Source organism: Pezoporus occidentalis, unplaced genomic scaffold (genome assembly GCF_034315485.1).
Source record: "Pezoporus occidentalis ecotype Australia unplaced genomic scaffold, CSIRO_AGI_Poc_V1 ctg285, whole genome shotgun sequence".
NCBI lineage: Eukaryota > Metazoa > Chordata > Aves > Psittaciformes > Psittacidae > Pezoporus > Pezoporus occidentalis.
Genome location: NW_026914774.1, coordinates 202,541 through 224,684, shown reverse-complemented (window position 1 = coordinate 224,684; position 22,144 = coordinate 202,541). Strand labels below are relative to the sequence as shown.

Here is a 22,144-nt window from a genome sequence, read left to right as displayed (position 1 = left end):
TGAAAAGCTAGATAGGCTGCCGGTGCCCCGGTCCTACCTGCCCGGCATCCCCCCGGGGCACGTCCCCCCTCTTGCACCTCAGGCGAGAAACGGCCTTAGTGTGAACACGGGGTGGGTGCTGGGGGTCCCAGGGACAGCCGCTGCTCAGCACTGGGGTGCAGTGCCCCTGCACAGAGCTGCCCGTTCAGCCCGGGCCGGGCTGGCGCAGACGGAACCCCCGCCCCAAGATTCCCCGCCTCAGACCCCGCACCCTCAGACCCTCAGACCCCGCACCCCAATGTCCGCCGGGCCGCTCCCGGCCCGCTGCTGCTTTTGAAGCCCCCGCGGGGTCTCCCACGCCCAGCCCGGCCCCCCGTGCCCGCAGCCGCCGGTGCGTTCCCACTCGCCCGCTGCCGCCCCCCCCACGAGGCCCGCAGGAGGGACGGTAGCGCGGCCGGGGCTTGGCGTGAAAATGATCAAGGGCCTCGGGCAGCGCCGGAGCGCAGCGCCCGTCTGATGCTGCCCGCCCGGAGGCCCCGTCGAACAAAGGCGGCATTGAGGCCCCGGCTGCGCCCCCCCCGCGCCCCCCGCCCCGAGCTGGCATCTTGGCGCGACATTAATGAACTCGCCTGTTTGTGCTCCCCCGGCCCCTCTCTCCTCCCACCGCCCGGGGGGCACCATATATATCCATCCCTCCTCACCCGCCTCGGGCATTTTGGTGGCTCCCCCTTCTGCCCCCCTTTGTCTGCACGGGGATGGAGCAAGGAGGCAAGAGGATGCGGGGTGCAATTCTCGGGGTCCGCCTGGTCCCCCCCGTGCTGCTGCCGATGCTGTCACTGCTGCAGCTAGTGGGGGGGGCCCCCCTGGCCCAGGGGCTGTACCCCATGCCAGCCGGTGTCCTGCAAGGTCAGTGGGGCATGGGGATGGGGGCATCTTTGCGGGAGGGTTTGACTGTCTGCAGGGCGGCTGTAGGAGACGGGACTCCCGGGTTCATTCTCTGGAACGAGGATGGGAAAACGTGCAAGTAGGATGCCTGGGTCCCTGCCGAAGCCTCCAGGTCCTGGAGCATGCTGTGCTGCCTGGTCAGAGTCGCAAGTGCTCTCTGTGGCACTAGGAGATACAAGGGTTGCAAGGAGCTGTTTTGTGCCCCACGGCTGCCAGCTCTCCCTCCTGCCTGGCTACCTGTGCCAGCCCCAGGGGACCCTCTGCCAGGCACAGCCAGCAGAAGGGCAGCTGTGGGTGGGTACAGGTGGGCATAGGTATGAGCATATGTGGGGATGCACATACAGGGCATGCACAGGACTGCACAGAAACAGGCACATGCAGGGACATGCAGACATGGGCACACAGACCCTGGCACACAAAGATATGTGCATGGGTACATGCGCATAAACACGCATGGACATACCTGTTTGGGCTCAGCCCTGCAGCATGCCCATGTTTACACACATACATGCTCACAAGGTCTCCACTTACAAAGGGCACTCACAGATCTATATCACCATCTCAGCCACAGCAGAGAGGTGACTCTCATGCCTGTAACCGTAGGCAATGCCAACCAATGATACCAGCGTGACACCCATCACGGACATACTGGGGAACAGGTGCCAGTTGGGCTGAGGGCACCCTATGTCTGTGGTGGGAGGAAGTGGGGGGGTGCCAGGGGTATGAGCACCCTATGTGTTCCTGGCAGCCCTGTCAAGCCGGGGGACGCTGGTGCTGGAAGCGGCTCTGAGGAGTGCATTGCTGGCATTGGAACAGGCAATGGCCGAGCAGCAGCAGCAGCGGGGTGCCTGCGGGCTCTGTCCTCCCTGCCTCTTCCCCCCCTGTGCCAACCTCACCCGCCGCTGTTCACGTGAGTTACAACCCCATGGTCCCCACTGCCCCATTCTAGGAGACCCTACCCAAACACAGACCCATGCCTGGAGACCCTACTCAAATCTTTCTTTGGGTCCCTACCAAAGTACCACCATATCCCCTAGAAACCCTGCCAAAATGACACCTCGAGACCCTACCCAAACACCACCACCTCCACTGTAGGCTTTACCTTATCAGCTTTGCCAAAACACTGCTGGACTCCCAGAGCATATCTCTTAAGTGCACTTCTTCATTTTCTCTAGATCCTACCCAAACATTACCTGGAGCCCTAGCCAAAACATTGCCTGATTTCCTGTCTCCTTCCTAGAGATGCCCCAAAAAATGTATCCCAGCACCCAGGAGACCCTAACAAAACATGCCAACACCACAGCCCCACCATGCCCCCTTCCCACCTGCCTCAAAGTGGAGCCCAGGTTTGTCTGGGCAGAGGTGGGCAGGGAGGACATTGGGATGTCTACAGCCCTGCTGTCCTTACAGTGCCAGCTGTGCCCCCCACCGTGCCCCCCAGCTGCCAGGCCCTGCTGGATGCCCAGGCACTCCCCGAGCTGCCCCAGCGCAACTGGGCATTGAGCCAGGCCTGTGCCCCCTACCAGCGCCTGTGCCCACCCAAGCGGGCCCCACATGCCTGTGCTCAGCTCAGCACCCGTCTCTGCCACTACCGCCTCCAGGAGTGCCGTGAGTGGGCACCTGCATCACCCCGGATCCTTCCACAGAGGGGAAACCCTACAATAACAAAGGGGGCATCCTCAAGGGGTTCCTGGGATTGCCTGGAGGGGATATGGGGACACTGGGAGTGACAGTGGGTGCTGGGGTGGGGAGACTGGGGAGATGGGTATGGTAGGGTAATTGGGGGGATGGGGGGATCTGGGGTGAGAGGTGGAGATCTGGGGGATGGAGGCATTGCGAACCATGAGAGGATTAGGGGAATGGGGTGTTGAAGGATGATGGAGAATGTAGGGTGGGAGAGGGGAGTATGAGAGAAGGGGGCATGGGGCAGTGTCAGAAAAATTTGGGACACAGTCACCGGGGGTGACAAGCATTCCTGGGGTGGTACTGGGGTGCTTGTTTGGGATGATGGGGGCCTTGGGGGCACTGAAAGGAACTGGGAGGAATTGGGAACAGCAGGAACATGGTGGTGACACCGGGGGGTTGTCCCCACATGCCATGAAACTTTGTCCCTGCAGGGATGGCAGCCTCAGGCCCTGACGCACAAGAAGAGGTGGCGATGCCAGGTGAGCCCACACCACCCCCCTCCCCATGCCGACGGGCGCTCCGGCCCCACGGCTGCCTGCTGGGCCGGGGGGCAGAGGTTAGCGTCGGCAGCTGCCGGGCCGCAGGGTGCCCCCAGCCCACCGCCCGCTCGCCTCCATGAGCACAATGAGGCTTGACAGCGTGCCCGGCGCAGCCTGACTCCCCCGGGGCCACACACCACTCCCCCCACTCACCACAGCCGTCCCAGCCACCCTGTGCCCACTGGGGAGAGGGGGGTGTCCTGGCAGTGGGGCTGCAGGATCCCCCTTCTCATCCCCGCTTTGTCTTCCAGGGAGCTGCGGGCACCGTGGGGTCCCCCAGGCCAACATGACTGCCCCCCGAGGACGGATCATGGGTGGCAGCGTGGCCCTCCTGGGATCCTGGCCCTGGCTGGTGTCGGTGCGGCTCCATGGGGAGCTGATGTGTGGAGGGGTGCTTGTGGGGCTCTCCTGGGTCCTCACTGCAGCCCACTGCTTTGCTGGGTACGGCAGGGAATACAGCAATGTAGGGGTGATGTCCCTCCAGAGGGGGGCACATCATGGCACATGTTTCACCCCTGTAAAGAGCTGCCTCTTACTCTATCAGGAACCAGAACGAGCTGGCATGGACAGTGGTGGTAGGTGATCATGAGCTGGGCAAGCACAGAACAGGCGAGCAAGTGGTGTCTGTGCGGCGCATCCTGCCTCACCCCAAGGTCAGTGGAGGTGGGCACCCCTCTGACCGCTCTTTGCATGCCCCATAAGCCCCACTGACACCGTCCCATCCCCTTCCAGTTTAATCCCAAGACGTTTCATGGGGACCTGGCACTGCTGGAGCTGGCTGTGCCACTGGCCCCATCGCCCACTGTCAGCCCCGTGTGCCTTCCCAGCAGCCCCGCAGAGCCCAGCCCCGGCACTGCCTGCTACATTGCGGGCTGGGGCTCCCTCTATGAAGGTAGGTGCCACCCCAACACCCATGGAGTCTGTGGGGTGTCCTCTTTGATGCCCTCTCTGGTGCCCAGTGCTAATGCACTGATCCAGGGCAGGGGGCTGCAAAGAGATGGGGGTGTCCAAGCATGGAGGACACCAAAATGGGTGCCTTGCCCAACAGAGGGGCCAGCAGCCAACGTGGTGATGGAGGCACAGGTGCCCCTGCTCAGTCAGGAGACGTGCCGGAGTGCTCTGGGAAAGGACCTGATTACCAACACCATGTTCTGTGCTGGGTACTTGTCCGGGGGCATTGATACCTGCCAGGTAATGCCCAGAGCTGAGGGGCTGCTGTCCCCCCAACCCAAAAACCCCTCATGGCATGCAGCGCTGGGCATGTGCCACAGCCCAGCACAGCCTGGGGTCCCATCCCAGACCAACGCATGGGCATCCCCCCACCACAGGGTGACTCAGGGGGCCCGCTGGCATGCCAGGACCCCTCCTCGCACCGCTTTGTCCTCTATGGTATCACATCATGGGGTGACGGCTGCGGTGAGCGGGGCAAACCGGGTGTCTACACCCGCGTCACTGCCTTCACAGACTGGCTCAGACTCCAGATGGACCGTGAGTACTGCTGGCTGTACTGGGGGGATGGAGATGCCCAGGGTGCTGTGGGGATACATCACCCCAGTGGTGTTCAGCACCTCACGGCAGCACTGGTGTTCTCACAGCTGCCCCTGGCAGCCGGGAACCGAGCTGCTTTGACCTGCTGGCAGTGTCCCAGCTGCCCCCTGAGCAGCAGCCACCTGAGCGGGCTCGCCTCTGCACCTTCTACACCGGGTCCTGCCGGGCCCCACAAGGCCACGCTGCCTGCGCCCGGCTGGCCGAGGAGACCTGCCGCGCCAGGACCAGACGATGTGGTGAGCCAGGGGATTGTGCTGGGGAGAGGGTGTGGGGAGGGACCTCGTTTCGGGCAGCGTGGGGCTGGTATGGGGCCGGGGCCATGGCTCTCCCACTGCACCCACAGAGCTGCACTCCTATGCCCAGACCTTGGTGGATCTCCTGCGCAGGGCTGGGGACTTCATCCGGAACCAGCTGGATTTCTCCTTCCTCACCCATGCTCTGCCACAGCTCCTGGGCAAGATCTATGGGCATCTCTTCCCCCACCGTGGCCGCAGGGATGCCCCAGGTATCCTCCTCGGCTGGCCCACACCATGCCCACTTGGGATCCCATCAGTTCTCCTGTGCTGGTGGCCAGGGCACCATCAGCCTGCTCTGGCACCCCTATGGGGATCCTCTACCCCTTGTCCCTTCTGTTCCCTTTTTATCTCCACAGGCCCAGTGGTGGCAGAGGGCCAGCCAAGCCCCATGGCAGAGGGACCCCGGAGACACCCCACCAGGTGAGGCATGGTGGGCCATGGGACAAGAGGGGCTGAAGGGTTTGGGGAGGTGGGCAAGATGCCTGGGGGTGCTGACACAGCATTTTGGAGACAGCCGAAAGCTTTGGAGTCCTGCTGTTCCTGCAGTCAGGGCATCTGCAGGGAGGTGGGCATGGTCCCCTGGATGCCACCAAGACCCTGCAGGGGTACGCAGGGTGGCACTGCCCAGGGGATGGGTGCCACTGGGCACCTGCCAGAGCTCACCCCACTGTGCTTGCAGACAGGGAGCTGGGCTGCCGCCCCCCTTTGCAGGGCTCTTTGGTGCTGTGGGACCCCGGCTGCAGGACTGGGTGGAGGTGCTGAGGGCCATGGAGGGGGGAAGATCCCTGGCACCTATCCCAGATGCAGGGCAGCTCCCCAGGGAGACATGGCTCTTCCTGCAGGTATGTGGGGATGGACGGGCTGGGGGAAGCCACTGCCCCAAAGCCCAAAGTTCCCCTGTGTCTCCTGACATCCCCTGAATCCATCATCCCCTGTGCAGCCACAGAGGTGGCATCTCCCACTCTGCTACCACAGGTGGGGCATTTCACCCTCCCCAAATGAAACCAGTACTCCCAGTCAACCAGTACAGAGCCAGCCATGGGTCTGACCTTGAAGCTTATGATCTGACCCAACAAAGCCATGAACCAGTCATGTGTCCCTGATGCCCTGTCTGACACCAGTCCAACTGTGCCCTCCATTCTGCCACTGCGCACTTGGCCCATGGGTGCCCGTGGGTACCTCAGCACCCACCCTGTCCCCCACTTCTCTTCAGCAAGGCAAGGAGGAGGTGGAGGAGCTGGTGGGACAGGGACGAGCCTTCCTTGCCCAGCTGCGGGCAGAACTGGACCTTGGCTCCTCCCTTGGAGCCATGGAGCTGCAGCAAGCACCTGGAGAGCTGGCAGGGACCTCCACACCAAGCTGTGAGCCCCAGGAGCTGGGGTTGATGGGGAAGCAGGGTGTCCATCTGCCAGCCAGTTCCATGGTTGGGCAGAGGCCATCGACCACTTTCCCACCGAGGGATTTATACCTCTCTTGGTGGCAGGGTCTGCACCGAGGGAGAAACGTGAGCTGGTGCCCCTGGAGCTGCCAGGGGTGGTGGAGGAGGAGGAGGCGGCAGGTGTGGGCAGAGGTAGGTGCCCCATGGCTGCTGAGGGATGCCCCATGCCGTGGGGACGGTGACAAGCCCACCTCAGCTTTGCATTCTGGTCCCATGTCAGTGGGAGAGCCCTTGCCCATACCCCCCTCCACAGGGACCCTCTGCTCCTGTTTTCCCTACATTCCCAGAGCATGGGTGCTCCTCCCCAGGGCGGGTGCTGTGTGTGGTGCCCCTGTGATTCATCTTCATGTGCCCCCTCCCTCTCTCTCCTGCCCACCCCGGGTGTTGCAGCCTGCCCCGGCCTCAATGAGTCAGCAGTGCGGGTGGGTGCTGTGCGGGATCTGTACGCCTGGGTGCTGCGGGTGCCTGAGCCAGACCTGGCCATGACTTTCCAGGAGGTGAGTGCCTTGTCCATCTACTCCAAGCCCCGACCCTGGCAGGCGGACAGTGCCACCTCCCAGTCCATCACTGCCCCTCTGTGCCCCTGGCTCCCCTGGGACTCACCACGTTGTCTTCCCGCAGATCCTGGTGGACTTGGGCTCCAAGAATGCCAAGGGACTGTACCGGGCACAGGTTCGGGCCACAGTGGGGGGTCGCCCCACAGCATTCACTGGCCTTGTGGGGCTGGAAAGTGACTCGCTAGCCCGCAGCATGCCTGGCCTCGTTGCTCTGGCACTTGAGGCGCTGAAAACCTAATGGTGCCCCTAGTGCACTGTGCCAGTGTGGGGACAGGGTGCTGGGGCAGGGGTCTTCAATGTCCTTCAAACACAGCCCACTCTCCAGCTCAGGCTCTTCCACCCTTTTTTCCCACATTGTGCCTCAGTTTCCCTCTTCCCACCAGCACTGCCAGACCTACCCAGGGCCATGGGGCACCAAGGGGCACCTGGAACATCTCAGCTGGGGGTCATGGCCCTCATCTCCCCTGGGACTCTCATCTTGGAAAACCCATCCCCATTTTCCCCCATAGGCACCTGAGCTGTTATTTATTTGTACAGAGAAAGGTTTATTTTTCAATAAAGAAGGGCTCTATTTTCCAGTAGCTGGTGAGTGTGAAGTGAGTGCTGTGCCACAGGGTGCCAGTGATGCGGGGGCCAGTGGGGGACCTTCCCATTACATCCCCCTTCCTATCCCCCCTGTACTTTGAAGCGGTGACCCCAGCCTTGGTTCCTGCCCCTAACATCAGTTCCTGCTCAACCTGGCACAGACTCCCCAGCCCCCTGCCCGGGAGTTGGATGCTCCCCTGGCCACTGCAGCACCCATAGCATAGCACTAGTGTCTACCCCTGGTGCTACTCCATTGGGGCCCACGTGAATCCTCCTGCTGGTACAGGGGCTGAGACTAGCCTAAGCCAGTGACAAGTGCTGGGGTGGTGCCACCCCTGTGCTTGAGCATCCGTGGGTACCAACCCCTCCTGCTTGTGAGGAGTTACCACCCTCGAGCAGCACTGATGGGGCTGCTGAGCAGGGGGTAAGGGACTGCTCCTCCCAACACCCCACAATGCTTGTGCTGGGATGCCCAGGCGCAGGGTGACGGGCTGACCCACGGAGCCTGCGAGGCCAGCTGCGCCTGCCCATCTCCCCTTCTGCGGGTGCAGCGGGGGCTGGAAGAGAGGGGTGGGAGCAGGAATCCAGTGCGGGTACCCTTCCCCCTCGGCACCTGGCACCATCCATCTCCCGCTCCATCCGGCAGCCGGACATCCGCTCAGCCAGGCCAGGCAGGGAGGCGGCCAGGGCCTGGCACAGAGCGAGGGCACTGTGGGCATGGGGGACCTGCCGGGCTGGCTGGCTGTGCTCGGGGCACTGGTGCTGTCAGGTGAGCAGGGCCTGGGGTCTTTCACATGGGGTTGCCATATTTAGGGGGTTCTGGGCCCCCTCAATGGGGTCGGGTAAGGGCAGGGAGGTGTTGGTGGCAGGATCGGGGCAAGAGTGTCCCCAGGGCTGCACTTTGAGTATTGCTTGGCAGAGTCCCATCACTGAGCATCCCCTGCGCTTCTGTCTTGGCTGGACCACCAGGAGCTGCGTCCCTGTGCTGGGCTTGGGCTATGTGTGTGTGTCTGTACAGTGTCACTGTGTCTGTGTGCCGCTGTATGTGCCTGTCTGTGTGCACAGTGAAATTGCATCTATGACCACGTCTGTGCTTAGACTGCATCCATGTCCATCTGTCCATATGTGCCTCTGTGTGTGTATCCACTTATGTGTACAGTGCCACTGTGTCTGTACCCAAGTGTCTCATGCCTGTGTGTCCCTTTGTGTCCATGTTCACATCCTTGTTCCATGCCCATGTGCTCCCACATGCCTGTCATGCCTGAATGTCCCATGTCCATGCCTCTGTGCAGCATAAACGTGCAGTATCCTGGCCTGTTTCTGTCCTCTCCATCCTTAATCCATCCTGCCCTTACTGAGCACCCATGCAGGGTGGTATTTGTCCCAGTAACCCCCCAGACTCCCCAGTTTGCCTGACCCTACACCCCCAGGTGGGCTCTGTGTGAATGAGGAGGAGCGGCTCATCCACCACCTCTTTGAGGAGAAGGGCTATGACAAGGAGATGCGCCCCGTCACCTCCAGTGACCAGGTTGTGGACGTCTACCTGGCTCTCACCCTCTCCAACCTCATCTCACTGGTGAGTCCCAGCAGATAATACCCACCATGGAGTGTTCCCCAGCCATACCTCACCTGCAGGGCTGGCTGGGCTGGGGGACCCCTGAAGCTGCTGCCCCAAACCTTGGCTGGTTGGGGTGGTGGGTCCTGGGCTGGGGGGGCTGCAGCTGCTGGGCTTGGCCCTGGCATCTCACTGCCCCACACTGTCATTGCAGAAAGAGGTGGATGAGACGCTCACCACCAACGTATGGCTAGAGCACGTGAGTAGGGGCAGGTATCACGGCACTAGTAGTGTCCTGACGCATGAGCAGTGGGGTGGCCCAGTGTGGCAACACAGTCACCTGGGGATCCCTCCTCTCCAGGGCTGGACTGACTACCGCCTGCAGTGGAACAAGTCCGAGTATGGGGACATCGAGGTGCTCCGCCTGCCACCAGACATGCTGTGGCTGCCTGAGATAGTCCTGGAGAACAAGTGAGCTGTGCCTCAGTTTCTCCTCCCAACCCCTCCAAGCTGTCCCTGGTGCATGTCCAGGTCGCCCCCTGCCCCTTGCTGGCCCTGCTATCACCTCATCTCTCTCCTGGCATAGCAATGACGGGCTCTTTGAGGTCGCTTACTACTGCAATGTCCTCATCTACAACACGGGCTATGTTTACTGGCTGCCGCCCGCCATCTTCCGCAGTGCCTGTCCCATCAACGTCGACTTCTTCCCCTTCGACTGGCAGAACTGCACCCTCAAATTCAGGTGCCAGGGGGCTGGCTGGGACAGGGGCAGGCAGCAGGGTGGACGCCATGGCTCTCTGCAGTGCCTGCTGCTGCCAGCACCTTCCCTTGCTGTTGGGGTGCAGCCAGGTGGGGGTTTGCAGATGACTCAGCGGCCTAAATCCATCATGTTGGACATCAGGGTGGGTGAGTGGTGGGTACTAAGCAGCAGATGCAGCCCCTCACTGCCTGTCCCCTCCCTGTCCATGGGTCAGCTCGCTGGCATACAGTGCCCTGGAGATCAGCATGCACTTGAAAGAGGACAGTGACCCAGAGACGGGCAAGTATTACCCAGTGGAGTGGATCATCATTGACCCTGAAGGCTTCACAGGTAATGCTTGTGTTCTCTGACCTGTCCTGTGGCAGCAGGACAACCTCTACAGGGCTCAGGGGCACCCTGGCTTGGGGAACCCTGCCACGGACACACTGGATTACCTGAGGCTTTGGAACCCTGGCACCCATCCACCAGGCTTGGAGCTACCCAGACCCAGGATGGGGAGACTGGTGCTGGTGGGGCTGGTGAGGATGGGCATAGCAGGGGTTACCCGTGCCATGTGCATCCTATCTGTCCTGGCAGAGAATGGGGAATGGGAAATAATCCACCGCCCAGCCCGCAAGAACATCCACCCCGAAAACCCTCCTGAGAGCAGCGGGCACCAGGACATCACCTTCTACCTCATTATCAAGCGCAAGCCACTCTTCTATATCATCAACATCGTCACGCCCTGCATCCTCATTGCCTTTATGGCCATCCTTGTCTTCTACCTACCCGCTGACAGTAAGTGAGCCCCACAGCACCCATGGTGCACCTCCATGTGCCTCACTTGCATCAGGTCCTGGGACATATGGACACCCCAATGCTCAGAATGGGAACATCTGCTACTGGAACACCCCTATGCAGGACACCATCATCCCAGTCAGGCACCCTGGCAGGGGCACACTTGAGCACAGGATACCCCATATTTGGGGTACCCCCATAATAGAAATCACTCTATGGGGCACTGCAGGGTGGGACAGTTGGCCATCCTTGCAGTGGGAGTGCTGGGACAGGGACCTTGGGCAGGGTTTGCCCTCAACTCACCTGCTGTCCAGGTGGTGAGAAGATGACCTTGGTGATCTCGGTACTCCTGGCCCAGTCTGTCTTCCTCCTGCTCATCTCCCAGCGCCTGCCTGCCACCTCCCATGCTATCCCCCTCATCGGCAAGTGAGTCCTGGGCACCTCTAGGTGCAGCGGGGACATCATGGGGTCTCCACAGTGCCAGAGGGCAACTCTGCCCGTGGCCAGCCTCTGCGGCAATGCCAGCTCCAGGTCTGTGTCCCACACAGGTATCTGCTTTTTATCATGCTTCTGGTGACAGCTGTGGTGGTGATCTGCGTTGTGGTCCTCAACTTCCATTTCCGCACCCCCAGCACCCACATCATGTCCAACTGGGTCAGAGAGGTGAGTGTGCTGCTGGGCTGGGGTGAGTAAACTGGTGGGTACAGGGGTGGAGGACATGGGACAGGACAGCCCCAGCACAGCATCGGGGTGTCCCATTTGTGCCACTCCAAGGGCTTGTACACCCAGGTTGGGAGCAGAAGGTGGGGACAAGGTGGTGTTGCACTGGGGAGGTGGCCAAGAGTCTTGATAGCCCCTTCTGTACCCCCAGGTTTTTCTGGAGAGCCTGCCCCCGCTGCTGGGCATGTCAAAGCCGGCCGAGAGCCCAGCGGGTGCCCCATGCATCCGGCGCTTCAGCTCAGCCGGCTACATCGCCAAGGCAGAGGAGTACTTCAGTGTTAAGTCCCGCAGCGAGCTCATGTTTGAGAAGCAGTCAGAGCGGCACGGGCTGGCCAGCCGCGTCACCCCTGCCCGTGAGCTGCTGGGGAAGGGTGGCAGAGTGGGGATCTCCAGAGGTGGCCTCCCTTCAGACCCCATCTCACTGCCCCTCTTGCCCCCAGGGTTGCAACCGCTGGGCATGGGCACAGGCGAGGAGCAGCTCTATGAGCACATAAAACCTGTTGTTGATAACGCCAACTTCATTGTCAAGCACATGCGGGAGAAGAACAGCTACAACGAGGTGGGGACCGTGAGCACGAGAGAGGCGGAGGGAGCTCCCTGTGCCCATGTGCCCCCAATGCTCACCTCCTGGCTCCCTCCCCAGGAGAAGGACAACTGGAACCAGGTGGCCCGGACCCTGGATCGCCTCTGCCTCTTCCTCATCACCCCTATGCTAGTGGTGGGCACGCTCTGGATCTTCCTCATGGGCATCTACAACCACCCGCCGCCACTGCCCTTTGCCGGAGACCCCTATAACTACCAGGAGGAGAACAAGCGCTTCATCTAGGAGAGCGGGGGTACCAAGTGCCAACCTCCCATCACCTGCCTTGGCTTAGGAAAATAAAGTTGGCATTTCTCACTGCCAGCACTGAGCTGGTGACTCCCCACGGGCACTGTGCCCAACCTGAGCACTGTGTGCGTGTCAGGGAGATGATGTCCAACCAGGGAATGGGTGCTTTTGGGTGTTCTGAGTACAGTGGTCCTCAGCTGTGGCTGGAAGGGGCATTTCCCAGAGGGATGGGGTGGTAGCAAGCCTTGCTACCCCCGTGGAGCTGGGCACTTGGGACAGGATGAGCTGGTAAAGGAGATGGACCCCCCCAGCACTGCACCATCCGCTGCAGTGGGCACAGATTCCAGCAATACCCACATTGCCCCCTGTCCCCATGATGCCCCAAAAGCGTTCCCCCCCCAGCACACCCCATCCTGCAGCACCCAGCTGGGGGCCAAGAGGGTGTCTCCTTCCCCAGCTCAGCAGCAGGATGCCAGAGCTCCAGTTTCAGGGGACTCAGCTGACATCCCCATACCGACAGTGGCTTGGGACAGCTGTCACATCCTCTCTGCTCAGCCAGGAATCTTTCACCACTCCCAATACCCCTACACAGGGTCTGGCAGGATTTGGACTTGGATCACTCCCCAGGCTGACATGGTGGGACTTGCCTGCTCCTTCTCCACCCCAGGAGCAGTCACCACCATGGGAGAGGACAGGGCACTTCCTGGGGTGCTTGCAGGGGGGCATCCCTTTTCCATAACCCATGGGCACTTGGGTTTCTGTGCAGGGAGATGCATCCCTCTGTGCAGGACATGGGGAAACTAAGGCACGGAGATAATTTTGTCCCCAGACCCAATTCCAATCCCTCTTGGATTCAGGCTTCCCGGCTAACTGTCATCAACCCTGCTGGGGGGGGGGCTGGGTGCTCCCTTGTTCCTCCCCACCCCGGTGGCTCTTGGGAACAGGTGACGGTGGCAGGGGACAGCTGTCCTGTCCACTGGGCGCCAGGCCCAGAGCACCGCTGTGCAGGCATCGAGCGCAGCCCCTGCACCCCACAGCACCACCATGCGCTGCCACAGCCTCCTCCTCACCCTCTGTGCCCTGGCAGGTAAGGGGTTCCCAACCATGGGGGGAATGCTGGGGGGTACCTGGTCACCCTCCACCTTTGTCCTTGGGGGGTTGTCACCCATGGGTGTACAGCACCGTGCACCATCCCACCAAGCTGCTCCCATGCTGGCAGCTCACTGTTCGCATGTCCTGCCCTGGAGGGGTCCCTGGGGTGAGCAGGGTGGGGGACGTAGGGGGGATGCACGCCCTGCGCTTTCACGCTGGACACTGACACATCATCAGGCATGCACAGCCACAGTAATGCACTCGTGGCCGTCCCCTCCCCACACACACCCTCCTGCCCGACCCCCCCCGCAGCACATCCCGGGGGGTGAGTGGCCCTGCCAGGGTGCCCCCATGGCACGTGCCCTCCCCAGGTGTGAGCTGCAGGAACCAGGAGGAGAAGCTGCTCCAGGACCTCATGACCAACTACAACCGGCACCTACGCCCGGCCCTGCACGGGGACCAGATCATTGATGTCACCCTAAAGCTCACCCTCACCAACCTCATCTCACTGGTGAGAAACTCCCCTCCCCAGTCCCAGGACAGGACGGGACAGGATTTGCCCCACAAAGCAACTGCAAACACGGGGCAGTGGGCAGAGCAGGGCACTAAAGTCATCTCCCCTCTTCCTTCCCTGCCAGAATGAGCGGGAGGAGACCCTCACCACTAACGTCTGGATCGAGATGGTGAGTCCCCTCGCCTCCAGGCGGGACACCCCGCGGCCACATTTGCTTCTGAGGGTGGTAACCCACAGAGGGCTGCCGCTGTAACCTGTACCCTCTTTTGTGGGTGGCCTCAACTGAGCCCATTTTGGGCAGCGTAAGACAGGCAGCTCACAAGCTCCGCCCCTTGGTGGATCACCATGACCCCTCCCTCTTTGCTCCCCTTTCCCCAGCAATGGTCCGATTATCGCCTGCGGTGGGACCCTGAGGAATATGACAACATCCAGCTGCTGCGAGTGCCCTCCACCATGGTCTGGCTGCCTGACATTGTCCTGGAGAACAAGTAGGTGGTGGGGCAATGGGGATATATCCCAGCACAGGCGGTGGCAGCTGCTCCCTGGGCACAGCGTGGGGCTGAGCCTACCGTTTTCCCACCAGCATCGACGGGACGTTTGAGATCACCCTCTACACCAACGTGCTGGTGTCCCCTGATGGCAGCATCTACTGGTTGCCCCCCGCCATATACCGCAGCTCCTGCTCCATCCACGTCACCTATTTCCCCTTCGATTGGCAGAACTGCACCATGGTCTTCCAGTGAGCACAGGCTGGGCATGTGGGGGCACCATGGCAGGTCCTCCTGGGATACAACGGATTAGCATGGCATATCCTTCTTTGCCCTGAGGCAACATACCCCTGAGCAGACAAGTGCCACCTACCCGTCCCCTGGCACCCCATTGGTGGCAGGAGGCACCTTGGCCAAGCCAAGCACAGCACCCCAAAGCAGAGCTGGAAGTGGCCAGCATGACCCAGTGCCACACTGGTGCTACTTGCACATCCAGCTCATTGCATGCCAGCCTGTGCCTGTCCCTTCCCAGGTCCCAGACGTACAGTGCCAACGAAATCAACCTCCTGCTGACAGTAGAGGAAGGCCAGACTGTGGAGTGGATCTCAATCGACCCCGAGGCTTTCACAGGTAACACCACAGCCACGCCTGTGGCACAAGAGGATCCTCCAATTGCGGGCACCAACAGGCTTGGTGCTGTGCCGGTGGCTGCCAAAAGCAGGGCTGTGGGGGCTATTAGCAGATCCTGCCATTACATGGGCACTTAAGTTATTAGTGGGAGCAGGAGTGTGGGAGAGATTTGTTTTTCTAACCCCCCCGCTCGGGGTTCTCATCGCCTGGCAGCCGCTCCTGGAGAGCACCGCTCCTGGGAGCTTGATTGATGCTGGGAACGTAGCTGTCACGGCCAAACGATGACGTTTTCCATCACATTCTAATTGCATATTGAAGGAACAAAATGCTTTTTGGGCAGCGAGATTTACTTTTTCATTACCGGCCCGAGCTGCGATCTTGACTGGGAAAAAATGCTATCGCTCCTGCAGACAGCAGGGGAAAACAGCACACCGTCATCCAGCATCACGCTCTGCTTCCCCCTGAGGCACCCTGGGGGCAGGGAGATGGGGGGACCACCACCCTACATGTAACATCCTGGGGTGTTCAAATGCCCCACATGTGCCTGGCTCCCCCCTCCAACAGCTTTTTGGGGTATTTTGCCCAGCTGCCCTGGCACACTCCATGGGTCTCATCTCCCTTCCCAGTGATTCTAGCACCTTTCCCTGCCTGTGCCCAGCCTGGGTGCCCTTTGGGGCCCATGTTAATCACCAGCCCTCCCCTTCCTCGCCTTCCCCACACTGGGGGCCTGGCAGACCCAGTGCCCCCAGTGGGGTGATGGCACTCATGTGGCACTGGCAGAGAATGGCGAATGGGCCATCAAGCACCGCCCGGCTCGGAAGATCATCAATTCAGAGCAATTCACCCCAGATGATACCCAGTACCAGCAGGTCATCTTCTACCTCATCATCCAGCGCAAGCCGCTCTTCTACATCATCAACATCATTGTACCCTGTGTCCTCATCTCCGCCATGGCTGTGCTGGTCTATTTCCTGCCAGCTAAAGGTATGCACTGATGCCATGCCACCACTAGGGGCACAGGGATGTGCAAGGGGAGCAGTGACAAGCAAGGAAGGGCTCACTGAGCTCTCTGTGGCAAGGGACCATCACTGCCATCTTCCCTCCACTCCTGTGATATTTGGGGTGGGGAGAGTGTATTTCCAGACACCACACAGTTAAAGCCTCATGGCAAGACTTGGCCAGTCCAACTTTGGGGTGAGGGCTTTTTGCCAAAGGGGGGCAATGCCCACAAAACTGCCTCATGCCAATCTCTGCCTTCCCTCCTCCTTGGCAGCGGGTGGGCAGAAATGCACTGTCTCCATCAACGTCCTCCTGGCCCAGACTGTCTTCCTCTTCCTCATTGCCCAGAAGGTGCCTGAGACCTCCCAGGCTGTGCCTCTCATTGGGAAGTAAGTGATGCACAGGGATGGGGGTGCCAGCTCTATTGTCACACTCTGACAGTGGATTCCCTGAGTGCTGTGCAGCAGCCAGTGCCCACAGACAGGACCCTGGCACAGAAATAACCTTAGCCCGGGTGAAGCTGGCACAGGGCTACCACATGCCCTTGTCCCACTGCTGGACCCCAGTTTCCAGCCCAGGAGAGCACTGAGAAGGACCATACATGCCCAAAGCTTGTGACCCAGCAGCACCACGTAAGGCCCGGTGCCTCCTCCCCAGGTATCTGACCTTCCTCATGGTGGTGACGGTGGTGATTGTGGTGAATGCTGTTATCGTCCTCAACATCTCACTGAGAACACCCAACACTCACTCCATGTCCCAGAGAGTGCGCCAGGTACCTGCCATCATTCCCCTACCCCTTACACATGGGGAACTGGGTGGGTATTTGGGCACGGAGGTCACGTCCCTCGCAGAACAGGGTGGCCGGCATGTCTTCATCTAAGTGCAAGTCCTAGCACAAAAAGGGACCCCCACAGATGTCCCCAAGGGATCACACTGTGCCACCAAACCCCTTCAAGCCACTCTGAACACTCGGAGCAGCAGGTGCCAAAGCACCCAGCATCCTATTGGCACAAGGGTACCGATGGGATGCTCCAGGTGATGCAAGGGGACCAGATTGCACCCATTGCATGCCCCAGGGTGGTGTGAGGGAGTCAGGTCCCCATGGGCGATGCTGTTTCCAGGTGTGCCTGCACCTCCTGCCCCGCTACCTGGGAATGCACATGCCAGAGGAGACACCTGGACCACCGCGAGCTGCCCGGAGGCGCAGTTCCCTGGGGCTCATTGTGAAAGCTGATGAGTACATGCTCTGGAAAGCCCGGACAGAGCTGCTTTTCGAGAAGCAGAAGGAGAGAGATGGGCTGATGAAAACTGTGCTGGAGAAGATTGGTGAGTGCCCCTGGGGGAGCTGGCATCTCCTCATGATTCTGGGTGATGTGCCAGGCAGCTGGGCACTCACTGGTGCCCGCTGTGCTGGCTCTGTTGCCTATAGAACGTGGCCTGGAGAGTGGCAGTGCCCAGGACTTCAGCCAGAGCCTGGAGGAGGCAGGACCTGACATCCGTGCCTGCGTGGATGCCTGCAACCACATCGCCAATGCCACACGGGAGCAGAACGACTTCAATAGCGTGAGTCAGGGCCAGCGAGGAGAGGTACCTGCATGGGGGGCAGAGGGGCAGCCCTCATCCCCTCCTCATGTCACCGGCAGGAGAGCGAAGAGTGGATCCTGGTGGGACGCGTGATTGACCGTGTCTGCTTCTTCATCATGGCCTCCCTCTTCGTGTGCGGCACCGTCGGTATATTCCTTATGGCTCATTTCAACCAGGCGCCTGCCCTGCCCTTCCCTGGGGACCCCAAGCAGTACCTGCCACAGTGACATGTCAGCCCTCCTGCTGCTGGCACCTCTGGAGCCAGGGACTGGCCATCCCCAAACCAGCGTGCCTGGCTGAGATCCCTGTGGGCACAGAAGCTCCTGCTACCAAGCACAGCACTGGAGAAGGACTAGGGGTGGCAGGGCTCTGCCACCCACAACAATAGTGGTGATGGGGAAGAGGGGAAACACAGGGTGGCTATGCTGTGCTGCAAGTGGAAGTAAAGCCTGTGGCAGTCTTGCAAGCCTATGTGGCATCATTGCTGCATGCCCACCAATGTGGTTACCCTTCTTGGATAGGCTGGATATGCCACCTGTACAGGCTGGCCACAGACCTCTAAGCCACACAGTCCAAGTCCCAGCACCTCATAAGTGTGCTGAGAGACAAGACAAAGGAACAGGAGCAGTCAGGCATCTGATGGCATATGTACCAGCTCTGGCACCAAAAGCCATATTACCCCATTGCAAATTCACAACTTCAAGCCCATGGCAAATGGGGCCCCTGGCATCCCTTGCCATGCCGATGGTGCCAACGGGGCAGGAATTGTGGATACAGCACCCCATCCTGGGGAAGCTGATTCCTTCCTCCACTTATGCCCTAGCCACTGCTCTTGGTGGCAGCTGAATTGCTGTCCCTGCTCCCTAGCAAGCAGCTTGGGATGGGAAGACCTTGGGTCACCAGGCACCCAAACCCCCTCGCAGACAGGTGCCCATCAGAACCTACTCTGTGTGCATCATTACAGGACTCCCTCCCCTGCCGCCATGGGATCATCTCTGTCAAGCACAGCCCCTTCCCCCCATCCCAGCAAAGCCACATCCCCCCCAGCATGCCCCTTACTGACCTCTGGAGGCTCTGTGGCTTTGTCTCTGCTGGTGGGTGAGATACAGGAGGTCAGCATGGGGGAGCATCTGCTCCTCTGTGGTCCAGCTAATGGCATCTGTGCCTGGCTCCAGGACGTTCGATCTCCATCAACCTCACTGTGCCAGCACTGTCTGCCTCTGCTGCTGCAAGAAAACCAACTGGTTACTGCCTGGAACTGGCTCCTGGTGCTGCCTGCCAGAGGTGAGGGCACTGTGGGCACAGATGGAGGAGGGAGGCAAACACTCAGCAGCTGAGACATCACATCTCTTGGACACCTGCAGCCTAGTCAAGGCCCAGAACCCCCCTCCAGCTGAGCCAGCCTACTCATGCTCTCTGTAAGGTGGCTTTTCCTGCCCCATGCCTGGACACTGTGGATAGATTGATCCATGCTGGCACCTTGAAGCAGGCAGGGATGGTGCCCACCAGCACAGGCACAGGTGCCCAGAGGAACTCATCAAGCACCCAGCACCCTGGTTTGATCCTGCCTCCTGTTCCCCTGCCTGGATCACCACCCATGGGGGCAGCCCTGTGGCCATGATCTGTGCAAGGTGAGCAGGACCTTCTTGCCGGTGAGTGACAGTACTGCACAGCACTCAGGTCCCCACACAGCCACCCCATGGTGATTTCCCCTCTGCAGCACCACAGGTGCTGAAGGAACAGGATGCTCTGGTCAAGCATCCCAAGCCCTGAGAGAGCCAGGAGCCATATGCCACCCAAACTGCAGCACCAGGCATGTCCCCAGCTCCTGGTTCTCGCTCCCCAGGATACAGAATTGATGAGCTCTGGTCTGTCTTTGCCTGGCCTCTTCCCATTGATTCCTGGTTCCCTGCTGCCAATCTCCAGGGCAAGTGAGGTCTGAACAGGGCCAAGTACTGTCACTTCTCCTCACTCCCCAGAGCTGCTACTTCTTCCAGGTGAGCTCCGTTCCTGGCATGGCCATACAGCATAACTGGAAAGGGACAAGCTCTTCCAGCCTGCCAGGAGCATGCAGCCAGGACCACATTCTCCAGCATCCCAGGCAGTTATTTTAACCTGCCCTCCAGAGGTCCCCATCATTTATCACCACACCAGAAACAAGGACAAAACCAAAAGCAGTAGCTGGGACATCACAGGTCTCAGGCAGCAGATGTGTCTTGCAGGACCTGGTAGGAGAGCACCCTACATGTCACCCTATCCAGAGCTACCAGGGTGCTATGTGAGGTGTGCAGTGAGAGGGAAAAAGCCCCTCAGCCAAGGCATCATCTCTCACTTGACCAGATGTAGCCAAAGACATCCAGGGCTCAGGAGTGCACAGCCCAGCATCCCCTGGGCAAAGAAGAACCCTGGGCAAGACTCAAAGGTGTTCAAAGTCCTCCTGGCTCTCCCAGTGGCAGGGATCTGAGGCAGTTTAAGGGACAAAGCCTTTGGGATGAGGAAAACAGGTTACGACTAGCAACAGATTTGGGGTTACCACAGTTCCAGGCTTGCTTCCTGAATTAAATGGATCTGAAACCTTTTTCTAGAGCATGGCAGAGGCTCCTTCCCCTCCCAAACAACCCCATGGCTCTCTACTCACTGCCCTTACTAGCAGGACAGAGTAGACCACAGCCAAAAACCCTGCTCAAAAACCAGTCTGGCTCTAAACCCTCTCTAAGACATAGGAGGCAGCAAGCCTGGTGCTTGGCACCAAACACCGCTTTTCTTCTGATCTCAGGATAAGTTGTAGCCTTAAAGATGACAAACTCCACTCCCCATTCAGCTCACTCCATTCAAGGCTGAGGAAGAGGAACCTGTACTGAGTTCCTCCAAATGCTAAACAGTGGCAGCAGGAGGAGAGGCATAGCCTCCCAGAGAAAGGCTCTTCCACAGCTCACTCGCAAAGCATATGTAAGGGCAAACACAGCAGGACTGCAGCATTTTCAGATTTAATAGCAAGCCTGCACTCATCAGCACCAGCTTAGACGCGGGGCACCAAAGGCAAGAAGTAGGCGAGTACATGAAATAGCAGAGGTGGACGTGAAGCACAGCTGGGCACAACAACAGGACTGAAGCCCTAAGTGATACTGTCTGCAAGAAGCTAAATGCGCTTTGAATAAAAGGAGCCTGCAGCTAGTATTCCAGGCTTGCCTTGCAAGGCTATTTTTGCTTAGATTGCCAAAATGTAATTACAGCTAAATCCCCCCTAACAAATACTGGAGAGCAGCAGGGGAGAGTTGTATTTAAAAGGAATCTCAAGTAGCAGCCATAGTAATACCTGACGGTAGCAGGGAAAACAAACTGCCTGGAAAAGAGCATTTGGCTGAGAGCTGGTGACAAGCAAGTGGCAAGAGCACGAACAGGACTGCGAGATCTTGAGAAACAGACAGAAATGCCACCACAGTCCAGGGAACTGCCCTGCCCCCTACCTAGCCAGGTGCCAGCAGGTGCAAACTGCCTGTGGGGTTAGCAGTCATTGCTATCAGTGCTCTGAATGTTCCTAGGGGCAGCCCAGGGCTGATACCTGCAATGCAGAAAACAAACGCTTCAGAAGACTGAAGATCTAAACTTTTCTCTGTGAGCCCTGTCTGCTTTCAGTCTGGACTTCAACAGTAACATGAGGAATTTGCAATCACAGTCATGAGGCTGAAGGTCTCCTGGTCCCCAAGGCTGGTAATTGTACCAGACATGGGCCGCTAGTTCTACGGTCACAACCAAATTGGCCCAAGCAGCCTCTTCTCCTGGGGGACTGCACAGAGCACATAGGGCAGGAGATGTGCTCCATCTCCTGCCACAGCCTCTCCTCCTGGGCCCAGTGCAAAGGCTTAATTAAAAATAAAAGGCAATTGTGCAATTCCCCAAGGAAAAGGGGAAAAGACTGGAGCTGTTAATGAGTACAATTAGCATTGTAGTGAAGCAGAATCAGAGGATAATTAGCTCCTATTTCTGTGGCATTCGAATCGCACCCATGCTGGCTTTCTAAGCAACAACCCACCGGTCTAGTCTCACCCCAGAACACAGGAAACAGGGGTACTTGCAAGCCCTCTTCTGGTCACAGCCTTCATGGGGCTATAACTGCCAGCCTGGGCCATCACCCTCTTCTGCTACACCCACTGGTATTCCAGTTTCCCAAGGTGGCCAGAGACTTGGAAACCTCAGTGCACCCCAGAAGCACATATGGCCCTGCATTCAGCTTTTCCTTGGATCCAGCACAAGGCTGCATTGCCGACTCTCCACCAAGGCAGTGAGAATCAAGGGAACTAAGTGACACCAAACAGCTCCTTGTCCTAGTTTAAAAGAAGCTTGTACCCCTCTCCCCAACAAACAGGGCTGCATGAAAGTCACTGGTGACCAGGGAATATGAAGAACTGGCAAACACAAAGCAAGAATCTCATCTTTTAAGCAAGATATTACATCTATAACTTGTCTGCCCATATAATTTCACAAATACAGCAAAGTTTGGCAACTACCAGCACAAGGGGTGCTTTGCTGCTTCATGTAGGGGGGCAGCTCAGGGGAAGATGCTATATGAAGCTGGCAGAAGCAGGCCTGGTGCCTTCCCACAGCCTAGAGAAATACCATTCT

General features: G+C 59.3%; 3 protein-coding genes across 8 annotated transcripts; all 3 read left to right on the top strand.

Annotated features, from left to right (window-relative positions):
- The first annotated feature begins 342 nt into the window (after window positions 1–342).
- PRSS56 (serine protease 56) lies at window positions 343–7,569 on the top strand. Of its 3 annotated transcripts, XM_062625974.1 has the most exons (17): window positions 343–885; window positions 1,673–1,834; window positions 2,335–2,532; window positions 3,042–3,089; window positions 3,401–3,590; window positions 3,694–3,802; window positions 3,882–4,041; window positions 4,198–4,340; window positions 4,478–4,637; window positions 4,745–4,933; window positions 5,041–5,202; window positions 5,350–5,413; window positions 5,673–5,835; window positions 6,207–6,363; window positions 6,477–6,563; window positions 6,822–6,928; window positions 7,053–7,569. In XM_062625974.1, exons 1-17 carry the CDS (start codon window positions 735–737, stop codon window positions 7,224–7,226), a joined length of 2,424 nt encoding a protein of 807 aa, XP_062481958.1. In that variant the 5' UTR covers window positions 343–734; the 3' UTR covers window positions 7,227–7,569. The 3 variants fall into 3 exon arrangements, with proteins under 3 accessions (XP_062481958.1, XP_062481957.1, XP_062481956.1); XM_062625973.1 differs by lacking the exons at window positions 343–885; window positions 6,822–6,928; window positions 7,053–7,569 and having other exon boundaries at window positions 1,509–1,834; window positions 6,207–6,354; window positions 6,477–6,637; XM_062625972.1 differs by lacking the exons at window positions 343–885; window positions 1,673–1,834; window positions 6,822–6,928; window positions 7,053–7,569 and having other exon boundaries at window positions 2,099–2,532; window positions 6,207–6,354; window positions 6,477–6,637.
- A 582-nt stretch (window positions 7,570–8,151) lies between these two features.
- CHRND (cholinergic receptor nicotinic delta subunit) lies at window positions 8,152–12,251 on the top strand. Of its 2 annotated transcripts, XM_062625970.1 has the most exons (12): window positions 8,152–8,342; window positions 9,004–9,149; window positions 9,343–9,387; window positions 9,490–9,599; window positions 9,715–9,870; window positions 10,103–10,218; window positions 10,465–10,665; window positions 10,980–11,091; window positions 11,214–11,328; window positions 11,537–11,738; window positions 11,826–11,944; window positions 12,029–12,251. In XM_062625970.1, the coding sequence occupies exons 1-12, from the start codon at window positions 8,291–8,293 to the stop codon at window positions 12,209–12,211; spliced, it is 1,557 nt and encodes a 518-aa protein (XP_062481954.1). In that variant the 5' UTR covers window positions 8,152–8,290; the 3' UTR covers window positions 12,212–12,251. The 2 variants fall into 2 exon arrangements, with proteins under 2 accessions (XP_062481954.1, XP_062481955.1); XM_062625971.1 differs by lacking the exon at window positions 8,152–8,342 and having other exon boundaries at window positions 9,046–9,149; window positions 9,343–9,401.
- An 884-nt stretch (window positions 12,252–13,135) lies between these two features.
- On the top strand, window positions 13,136–17,927 carry CHRNG (cholinergic receptor nicotinic gamma subunit). Of its 3 annotated transcripts, XM_062625966.1 has the most exons (12): window positions 13,136–13,301; window positions 13,678–13,817; window positions 13,945–13,989; window positions 14,199–14,308; window positions 14,404–14,559; window positions 14,841–14,938; window positions 15,719–15,922; window positions 16,212–16,326; window positions 16,595–16,709; window positions 17,059–17,263; window positions 17,367–17,500; window positions 17,581–17,927. In XM_062625966.1, exons 1-12 carry the CDS (start codon window positions 13,259–13,261, stop codon window positions 17,746–17,748), a joined length of 1,533 nt encoding a protein of 510 aa, XP_062481950.1. In that variant the 5' UTR covers window positions 13,136–13,258; the 3' UTR covers window positions 17,749–17,927. The 3 variants fall into 3 exon arrangements, with proteins under 3 accessions (XP_062481950.1, XP_062481952.1, XP_062481953.1); XM_062625968.1 differs by lacking the exon at window positions 13,945–13,989; XM_062625969.1 differs by lacking the exon at window positions 14,404–14,559.
- The last annotated feature ends 4,217 nt before the right edge of the window (window positions 17,928–22,144 follow it).